The sequence below is a fragment of the Bidens hawaiensis genome, unplaced genomic scaffold (genome assembly GCF_021521415.1).
Source record: "Bidens hawaiensis isolate Kalapana, Puna unplaced genomic scaffold, B.hawaiensis_p1.1 tig00033479_1, whole genome shotgun sequence".
Taxonomy (NCBI): Eukaryota; Viridiplantae; Streptophyta; class Magnoliopsida; order Asterales; family Asteraceae; genus Bidens; species Bidens hawaiensis.
In genome coordinates this window covers 70044-81505 of record NW_027505288.1, presented here as the reverse complement: position 1 = coordinate 81505, position 11462 = coordinate 70044, and the positions used below count along the sequence as shown (strand labels likewise).

At 35.6% G+C, this 11462-nt stretch overlaps 1 protein-coding gene across 1 annotated transcript; it reads right to left on the bottom strand.

The window, feature by feature from the left end:
- Positions 1–8324: 8324 nt before the first annotated feature.
- LOC143612132 (uncharacterized) lies at positions 8325–11070 on the bottom strand. The gene is made up of 9 exons (XM_077086191.1): positions 10013–11070; positions 9836–9920; positions 9649–9744; positions 9384–9536; positions 9186–9293; positions 8984–9103; positions 8773–8898; positions 8606–8689; positions 8325–8517 (listed from the first exon to the last, which is right to left on the bottom strand). Exons 1-9 carry the CDS (start codon positions 10717–10719, stop codon positions 8392–8394), a joined length of 1605 nt encoding a protein of 534 aa, XP_076942306.1. The 5' UTR covers positions 10720–11070; the 3' UTR covers positions 8325–8391.
- Between the last annotated feature and the right edge of the window lie 392 nt (positions 11071–11462).

The following is an 11462-nucleotide window of genomic DNA, read 5'->3' as shown; positions in this document are numbered from 1 at the left end:
GATAATTAATTACCTATGCTTGATGTAGTGTTTTTAGAGTACACACTTTACATCAATATACATCTATTTTGGACTTTGTTTAATATATTTATATATTTTTTTTTGTTGTACCTTTGACGTACCCGTATCTTGGATTTTTGATCTTTATCGTTTCCCGTACCCGTAACGTCCCCGTATCCTGGTCTCATACCCGTTCCCATGCTACTTAGCATCCTACCAACACCCAATGTCCAACACCACCACCACCCACTGTGCGATAGCACCACCAACCACCACCACCCACCGTCTGTCACCACCACCATTAACCGCCCACCACCACCATCCATCACCACTACCACCCACCGTCAACCACAACCACCGTCCACCACCACCACCCACCGGCACCGCTGTCCATCACCACCGCCACCCACCTTTGGCCACAACCAACGTCCACTACCACCACCCACCACCCACAGTCTGTTACCACCATAGTCCACCACCCACCACCACCGTTCACCGCATACCACAATCGTCCACCACCACCCACTTCCATAGTTCGTACACCACCACCAATTATTTTAGTAGTGTACAGACGTTAAATAACTTCTATCTACTATGATATGTAGTAACTAATATTCAGCTTAGCATACGATATCCAGTTTTTAAAACAAACAGTATTATATTTTCAAGTTGTAGAACTTCAGACCACATCTTCAGTTGCAGACATGAAATCAGATTATAGACAGTTTTTTGTCTTAAAAAACAAACAACACCTAAATCACGTCAATTTTAAAGATAAAGGACAAACACTGAAATTTGATATAAACACAAAGGACAGTCTTTGTAATTCTGTTAAAACTTGGTGAAACTTTGTTTTTCCCATTTATTTTTTAATATTTATTGAAGGTGGTTGTGGTTGGGGAAGAGAGAAAAAGTAATGAGAAAAGTATAAAATAATATTATTTAACTGAAAATAAGAGAATAAATGTAACGATTTTTAATATATTATATTATTATAGAGTTGGGGATATGGGATGGATTATAAATGCTAAGTAATAACTACATTTGGTGTGTGCAAAAACGAGCTAGCAAACAGATGTTAAATTATAGGAGGTGTAGGGTAATATTGGTCAACTCAGTTTGCCTTAACAATCGGTTAACCATACCATTACCTACCACAATAAGCAAGTTTTCCAGCGTGCGGAAGCTTTTACTCGATGATAACATGTTCTTCGGCAGCATTCCCAACGAAACCGGAAAACTTCAACAGCTTTCAAAGATTGATTTCAGTCACAACAATATATCAAGCATCATTGTGGTCCGGTAGTGGTGGTGGTAAGGTGTTATGATGGTGTAGAGAGGGGGGGTTTACAATTACATCTAGGTTTTTTGTTTTGAGTTACTTACTGTTTATTGTTAGATTTGTTAAATTATTAATTGCTTTAATTACTTTGTTAATGAAACAAACCTAACTCGTTAATACTATAAAAAACAAAAACTGGTTTTAATAATAAAAAAAAATCCATCAAACCAAACATACAACAACCAAATAACAATTTATAAACCAATTTATTTCTTTTTAATTCATAAACGGCTTTAACATTTTATGAAAAATATTAACACAACAGTATCGAATTTTTTATGATAGTACTTTAATATCTATTTGGTCAACCAATGGGTGTAAATTTGTTATAATTACTTACTGTTTATTGTTAGATTTGTTAAATTATTAATTGCTTTAAATACTTTGTTAGTGAAACAAACCTGAAGGGACTGACGGTGCCTGGAGACCGGCGGCGACGGTGGATACGACGGCCGATGATGGTGGCTGGAGACGGACAATGATGGTGGCTGGACATGATGGCTGACGGACGACGGTAGTTGAAGGACGATGGTGGCTGGAGAGAAGAGAAGAAGAGAAGAGGCACTGAACACCTGATGTTATGTTGCAGATCTAGGGTTTCTTTTTATTATGTTATATAAAATAAAATTAAAAAATATTAAAATTAAAATATCGGATAGTTCGGATATTCGAAAAATCTTAAAACTGGTTTTAATAATAAAAAATAATCCATCAAACCAAACATACAACAACCAAATAACAATTTATAAACCAATTTATTTCTTTTTAATTCATAACAACTTTAACATTTTATGAAAAGTATTAAGCACAGCAGTATCGAATTTTTTATGATAGTACTTTAATATTTATTTGGTCAACCAATGGGTGTAAATTTGTTAACATTACTTACTGTTTATTGTTAGATTTGTTAAATTATTAATTGCTTTAATTACTTTATTAATGAAACAAACCTGAAGGGACTGACGATGCCTGGAGACCGGTGGAGACGACGGCCGATGATGGTGGCTGGAGACGGACAATGGTGGTGGCTGGACACGGTGGCTGACGGACGACGGTAGTTGAAGGACGATGGTGGCTGAAGAGAAGAGAAGAAGAGAAGAGGCACTGATGACCTGATGTTATGTTGCAGATCTAGGGTTTCTTTTTATTATGTTAAATAAAATTAAAAAATAGAGAAATCTGCATTTTGTCTCCCTGGTATTAGGAACAATTCTACAGGTTTGACACTGAAAATGATTTTGCGAACTTTGGACCATCGTGATATTTGGGTGGGTCAATCTGACTCCTTGCCGTCAGTTGACTGAACAAAAAACTGTGAAATTACCTTTTTACCCCTGAGTCTATAATTAAACCTAAAACTAAATATCCAAATTTCGTGTAATGGGTGGGGTTCGAACCCCGGACCCCCGGTTTAACAACAAACAACACAAACCAGTTGGACTGAGCTACCATTAAATAAAACTACACAATATCTAATATATATTAAGTATCACAATGTGCTGTATAATTAAACCTGTGTTTATGTTCTGTATGTATGCCCTATAGCATATATAAATATTGTGTATATATAGTCCGTAGATATATATATGCTGCATATATAGATGTTGCTGTATATATATGCTGCATATATACATATGCTGTATATATATGTTGCATATATATATATATATACTGTATATAATATTTTTAAACGATGAAACGAGTCCGAAAACGACGAAACGGGTCGTTTTTTAACAAACTTTTTGTTCAAAAACGACGAAACGGGTCTTTTTTAACAAACTTTTCACTAAAAAACGACGAAACGGGTCGTTTTTTAACAAACTTTTCGTTCAAAAACGATGAAACGGCTCTTTTTTTTAACAAACTTTTCACTAAAAAAGACGAAACGGCTCGTTTTTTAACAAAGTTTTCACTAAAAAACGACGAAACGGCTTGTTTTTCAACAAACTTTTCACCCGAAAACGACGAAATGGCTCGTTTTTTAACAAACTTTTCACTAAAAACGGCGAAACGGGTCGTTTTTTAACAAACTTTTCACTAAAAAGCAACAAAACGGGTCTTTTTAAACAAACTTTTCACTAAAAAACGACGAGAAGGCTCGTTTTTTAACAAACTTTTCACTAAAAAACGGCGAAACGGGTCGTTTTTTAACAAACTTTTCACTAAAAAACGACGAACCGACTCGTTTTTTAGTTATCCCCAAACCCGAGCCCGAACACACAATGAACACAACCATTCTTTTATATATATAATTACACAATACATAAACACATAAACACAATACATAAACACATATATCAAAACACCCGAATTATAATCTTCGGGATTTTACTCGCCGAAGTCGAACCCAACACCCCGAACACTACGGTAGGAGAAGCGAGTCGACATTCCACGTTCTACGGAACGCCAACCGGACTACACCGGCGACATTAACCACAACGCGGACGGAAATTTGACGAATCCGAAACCGGATTCGGAGACCTATTGCTAATGGGACTCCGATTAAACATGTGAACCGAATAATGAACACGAAAACCATGGCAGCATCGGATGTGGATGGTCCGGCATGTTCGCCCGCTGGGCCGAGTGTTCGCCCACTTCCGAGTCTTCGCCTTTAGATAACAAAAAGTGTCCGCCCCTTAGGTCGCCAAACTACGACGAGAGTTTCGCCTTTTGAAGCGCCAGCCGTGTAGGGCGACCCGGCCAGGCCGAGTCAGAAAGGCTTTGATGACTCAAGGTTCATATTAGGGAAAGGAGAGTGAGGGGAAGAGGGGGAAACTCAAACGTAAGCTAGAACCGGAGAAGAGAAGATACTTTAGGTTTAGTCCTATTGCCTGGAAGTAGAGGGGATCGTTAGTTTGGGACGGTTTATAGATCAGAAAATTACCACAAATTGAATGAAAAGTGGGTCCATGTAAATAATCGAGACCTTGCAAACAACAACGCTCCTTCCCCATATGGAGTTCGGAACCCAAAGGCAATCGTTGAGTGAACTGTATCTTCTTTGTGTTAGTTAACCTAAGCCGCACCCTTACTGCTGGGAGGGGGCTCTGCCCCCGAACCGTACGTGGGACGAGTTTCTGCGGGCCGAAACCCGGGGGAAGTTTAGGAGAGATGGAGAGAGCGGCTCGGATGGCAGCTCGGAGATGGCGACGATGATGGTGATGGAGATGGCGGTGATGGGTGAGGGAGCCGTGTATATATAATGGGGGTGATGAAATTTGTGGGGAAATTGTGGAGGTTGAGTTGGGTAAGAAACGAAGGAAGGAAAGAGGGAGGAAGGAGGGTGGAGAAGGGGGAAGAGTATGGAGGAAGGAGGAAGAAGATAATACCCGGTGGTCGGACTGTCATTTTTCCTGGCAAGCTGGTTTTTTCAAGCTTTTAAAAAATATAACTAACAGAGGGGCACATATGTGACTGGCCAAAATTACATTTGTAAAAAGTCTAAAATACCCTGCAAATAAACGGACTTAAACGAAAATATGTAACGAAAGGAGTCAGATAGACCTGTCCAAATATCACGATGGTCCAAAGTTCGCAAAATCATTTTCAGTGTCAAACCTGTAGAATCGTTCCTAATACCAGGGAGACAAAATGCAGATTTCTCTAAAAAATATTAAAATTAAAATATCGGATAGTTCGGATATCCGAAAATCTTAAAACTGATATCCGAATCCGAATTTTAGGATATCCGGGATTCGGATATCCGAATTTTCGGATATCCGAAAATTCGGATAGTTCAGATACGGATAGTCGGATAATTCGGATACGGATTCGAATTCGGATAGTTTTAAACACCCCTAGTTACTAGTGGTGTTATATTGACCCAAACCAAGACAGGTTTGAATAACCCATTTTATTTTGTAGGCCTCTAACTGGAGTACTCTTGTTGATGCTATTGGGCTTTTTCATGTGTTTTCATCATATCATCGTGGTCGTTATAGTCAAGTTCGTGGTCATGATTTGGTACACTCCAAATCAAACATGTTTATATATTAAATTTATTACTGAGTGACAACTTAGAGTTTTTTCTCAAAATAGCAGCATTGGTGTAAAAAGTATTTACCATAATAGTGTTCATTGAAAACAATTTATTAACTAGACGGGTGCCCGTGCGATGCAGCGGGAAACGCATACATTTGTAATCATGTAACAAGTTTATGGGCGTTCGTTATTCGATTTGAAACCGAAAAACGTTCAAACTTCAAACCGGTCATTAGTTTGATTTCACCATTGATTTTTTTCATTAACTTTTGGCCGGTCGTTTTCAACTTTCAAAGGTTCGTTTCGCTTTTTTCAACGACAAAAACCAGTATAACACTTTGACTCGCGGTTTAATTTAAAAATCATCGTAGCCAGACCGCAAACGCCCCTAGTTAAAATGTTGTTTTTTTAAATGAAACAAACTATAACAATATGATACTCTAATTAAAGAGACAAACATGCTCGTTTTTATGGTGTAATTTCTTTAAAAAAATATTAGCGTATGAAAAAGTTATTAATGTTTAAAAATCATGAGGGAAGTTAAGTTAAAAATGAAAATAAAAATAATATAAGAGTGAAAGATTAAGGATCATAGTTGTAACTATTTTTAAAATTTACTAAAATTAAGCAAGATAAAGAGGTCAATGTTGTAACTTTTATGTAATAATCGTATATGACTTTTTTAGTTGACAAGTTTGCTCTTATTCTAAATGCATTAAAGGTTGTACCATGTGTTAATTTACTTGTAAATCCTTTAAAATCAAGATGTTTTAATTTGCCCTCCTTTTATACATTACATATAGTATAGATATAGTTAACAAAACTTTTATTTTCTCTCCCAATTTTGTTGATAAAAACCAAAGACATATATCATGTCTTTCTTTTTATTTTTATTTAAAAGTAATAATTTTACTGTAAATCTATAACAAACATTTATATAGTTACATGTTTACTTTTATTTATATACAAGTGACCTCATCTTTTGTAATGAACCCTAATATTTAATTCTTTCTTAAATTCGCATTCATGTAATTATAAATTTATAAGTAATATCTTAATTTATAAATTATACCCTTCAATATGTATTTTTATTTAACGGCGACGATGAACTAAAAGAAAATACGTTATACAAATATAAAATATTTTACAGCAAAAAACTCATGCTTAGATTTACGAACCTTAAAAAACACGTTTGTTTTATTCTTTTACAATATTCTTTTTTTATCAAAGTAAAATAAATATATAAAAAATGCTATATATTTTTTTCAAAATTGGTTTTAACAAAAGTATAGGTTTATTTAACTTATAAATGAAATGTTTTAGAAATGAATCTATTTTGAAATTTTGAAGGAAATAAACAAAGTTGTCAATAATCATGTTTATTTAATGAAAGCATATTTTCCAAAAGTTTTATTTCTATGCATTTTTTTGAAATGTATCAAACGCTTTATTTCTATGCATTTTTTTTTCATCCAAATAGTTTTTCTATTATTAAAACTGCATATTTTGTTTTAAAAAAATTGTTTACGTTCAAAAATGGAAACTTTTATTAAAGAAATAGGTTTTCAAAAACTAATGCACAAACCTTTTGGAAAATAATTGAGTTTTTACATAAACTAATTAATCATATGCACTATTTAGATTTTATTTGAAAAGTCAAGTATGACATAAAAAAATAGGAAAATCGTAATTGAATAAAACATTATTTGTTAGCTTTAATTTAAAACTATTATTTTTTAATAAGTATAACAAAAAAAAAAAAAAAACATTACATGAGTTCATCTTGGTTTTAGCCAACAAAGTTGGGAGAGAGAAAACATTTTTTTTTTCAAAAACACTATATTGGTAAATAGTTTTCAATTAACACTATATTGGTAAATATTTTCTCCATCATCACCATTTTGGGAAAAACTCGACATTTTACAAATAAAAATGTTGATACCAATCTAGTTAGTTGTTTCGTCTTTTATTATTAGGTGAGAATAACAAAATAACGATGAACAAACATCTCTAGAAGAGGAAAATAAAGATCTAAAGTACAGAAAATTACATGGCTACACTATCAGAAAGCATATGTAACATTGGTTAGTTATTCAGAAGTACATAGGCCTAGGAAATCGCACGGGCCAACCGTGTTTCTCAAATCATGTTTTTAAGATAAGTTTTTATAATGTCACAAACTTGATATATTTACACACATGTGTTTGGTTTAACCATATTCTAAACGTAATTAGGGTGCAAGAGGCAGGGCACCTTCGGGGTAATTTGATTACACGGCCCCTTCCACCTCAGGAAGGAAAACTGAATTCACAAACCCGATTTTGAAGCCAAAAAAAACAAACATTGGTGAGTGTAATCTAGGTACTTTGGATTCAAGTTAGGGTCTGCTCCCTTTTGAGCACTTATGATTAAAAATGAGACACTAACTCACTCTACCAATAACTAATTCCGCCAGCCATGGGACTACAACTCGCGACACCTTTTCTAAGCGAGTATTATTTGTAGGGAATAGATCTAGGAATTACAAATCTAAAAGCTTTTTGTAATTCATTAGTAATACCTACCTATAGATATAATAGGTTTGTTAAAACCTTGTAAAGTTCTATGCAAAAGCAATACATGCAGTTGTCATGATTCCTAACTTGCTGAATCTTAATTATACGCTTCTCTCACATATTTTGTTTTGTTGCCTGTAATGATGGGTTTCTTAATTTCCTTAAAGCCTGGAGATCAAAGAGATGATTTCGTGACATAAAACACTATACAAGTAAAAAACAACTATAACAGGCAAACCGTCTAAATAACACTATTCTGCATGCATACTGACATAAAACTTTACAGGTCAATCAACTTGCATTGCCCAAAAGGAAACAACAAGGTTCCAACCAAAACACACATTAACACTGGACAAGAATCACAGATCACAAAGATGTTCACCCCAAAGTTCAACACAGACAAACGGAAAACAAAGATGCAAACAGATTCAAGTTCAAACTTCAATAACAGACATAGCTCCAGAAAACAAACCACAAGAAGACAGACTCATAACAGCTCCATGCACACACTCATTTAATCAGCGTCTTCACAATAGACTTCACATTCAGCTTTTTAAGATCTGTGTAAGACTGCCCACACCCAATAAACATCACAGGCGCTCCCGATATGTAAACCATCGAAAGTGCAGCTCCAACCTACATAAAATATAATTAAAAAAAAAAAGGTTTAGACAAATATTAACAACCTTTTCACAGACAGAAAATGATGCTAATATTAGTTTACCTTATCATCAATGGTGTCAAACTTGGTCAACAAGATCCCATCGATCAACCTCGGGCTTGGTGAAGGTGAGAGGTCGGCTAATTTCTGTAACAACAGCAACGTAAATATTGTTAACCAAATGTATGAAAAATTAATCTATAAAAACTATGATTATTATTTATTAAAACCTGATTAAACTTTGAGAGTTGATCAACCGCATCATTACCGACCAATGCTTCCCCAACAAAAAGTACCAGATCTGGGCTGTTGACATATATAAGCTTGGATAGTGCACGCATTAATGGTTCATTGTCCTGTAAATACCATAATATCAGTGTCACACACATTTAATGAAAACGATCCAAGATAGAATATGAAGTTATGACTTATGAATAATACCTGCATACGACCCGCTGTGTCAACAAGAACAACATCTGATCCATTACGGGTAGCTTCCTGAATTGCTTCCTTAGCAACAATTGCAGGATCTTTCTCATATCCCTTTTCAAATATCGGGATCTAAAAGCATAATAAATTTCAGAACAAGAAAACTACAAGGTGCGATAACCAATATCAGGATAAAAAATGAACCATCGTATACCTGCAGCCTACGAGCATGAGTACGAAGCTGCTCGACCGCTCCTGAACGGAACGTGTCACATGCAGCCATCATGACCTTGATATCATGCTGTTGAAGCCAGTAAGCCACCTACGCCATTGGATTCAGGCTTAGGCTATTTTTATAACACACGAGTTTATGCCAGATGGCGAAAACTGATTGGTTTTGATGTTTGTTTACCTTGGCAAGATTAGTCGACTTTCCAACCCCGTTAACTCCCACAAAAACCACAACATATGGTTTATGCTGTTCCTTAGCAACATGAACATCCCTCAGAATGTCAATGGAGCGCCTCGGGGTTAAGATACGGACAAGAGCATCTTCCATTGCAGCCTGCATTAGTTAGTTCAATCAAGTACATATATTATTAATATGACAAACAGGATATAAAAATTTATAATATAAACGGTTACACACTCATAAGAAATTGATTAGATCATCCCACCTGCACTGTTGATGATATCCTAGTAAAAGAAGCAAGCTTTTTGCCCTCTAGACTAACTGCTACTGACTCACAAAGCTTCTCAGCAATTTCTTCGGCCTGAAGTCAACACCTTCACACTTAATCCAAGAAAAAAAAAGAAAATATATACAAAAGAGGTCTTGGTATTAAGAAAGCAGACACAACATACCACGTTCTTAGTCATAAGCCTATCTTTAAGAGCCTTCAAAGCTGGTTCTAAATCTGCTTTCTCCAAATTCGCCTTCCCAGCAATGCTAAACAGGATTTAATATAAAAAAAATAAGCCAAAATATATTGATATTTTATGCATGATTATACATTAATAAGGATTGAGGAACAAATTTACCTTTGGAACATGGATGTAAACCACCCTTTCTTCTTCGAATCTACCTTCTTATTATCTGTCTCTGCGTCATCTTCATCTTCAGTTTCACTGTCACTGCTGACAATCTCATCTTTGTCCATCATACTCTCCCCTTCAACAACTTGTGCAACCGCCATGTCAGCATCACCATTCTCACTCACTGGATCCGTGAAATCCAACTTAGTTTCACGAGGTTTGTCGTCCCACACTCGATTCTTTTTTGTAGGTTTTTTCTTTGGTTCCTCTTTGGAAACCTTGTTAACAACAGCATTACCTTTCTTTCCACCTTTAGACCTAAGCTTATGTAGCTTATTTACATCAAAAGCCTCGGTATCAACGGTGTTATTCCCGTTCTCCTTAAGGTTAACCCTACCCTTGTTAACTACCTCCCCATTGGTATGCCCGTTTCCTATAACACCCGTTTTTACATTATTATCATCAGTAGAATCTTTACCCGATTCACCACCACCACTTTTTTTTCCATTACCTCCTTCAAACCCTAACTTTTGCATTTGTTGCCCTTGTTTATTCCCCAAGTTACTAACCGGTTTAGCCATCACCTGCTTTGATTTCTTCATCTCTTCAGCCCGAGCCTCGGCTTCTTTTCTCAACTGCCTAAACGTTTCATCAAAATCATCATACGTCATCCGCTTAGGATCATAAACAACAGAAAACTCGCGTTTCACCATTGCAAGCAGGTCATCCACATACAAAAGATGCAGAATCTTTTGATAAACCGCAACGAAAACGAGACCAAGTTCGTTGTGGAACGTCCATTTGAGTGTGTATGATGCACCAGGTACATCATAGTTGTACGAAGCTGCACCGGATCGTTCCTCCAATAAGCAAGATCGGATCAAGGTGTCGATTGGTGATCCTCTTAACGCATTACCGAGCTCCTTGCATGTCCAGAGGATTAAACCCCCTCTGGTGAAGATCAGTAACTGCTCTAACAGTTCTTACCCTACATATACCTGTACAGATCACAACAATCAAAACATTCCAAATAAATTAATCTGCAAATAAAAATACAAATCGATTGTGATCTAATCATGCTTGTAAAAATCAATGATTAATCACTAGTCAATACCCGACCGACCAACTATTTGCCGATTTATTGCTATTTGGTCAAAATGGGTTAAAATTGAAAACTTTATATACAAAAGTTGGTGTGTATATATGTATATTTAAAAATTACATATAAATTTCAATTCAACTCAATTAATTAATACTGATTAATCGTTAGTCCCCGCTCCACCGACTATTTGGCCAAAAATCAGTCAGAATTGAAAATTTAATACACAATATCTATATTAAAAAAAGATTACACATAAAGTCCGATGCGCCTAGGAAGTTATACAACACTGGATCTAATCAATTACATGAAATAATATGAGCAGTCACATAACAACTTGGCATAATATTTTATGAT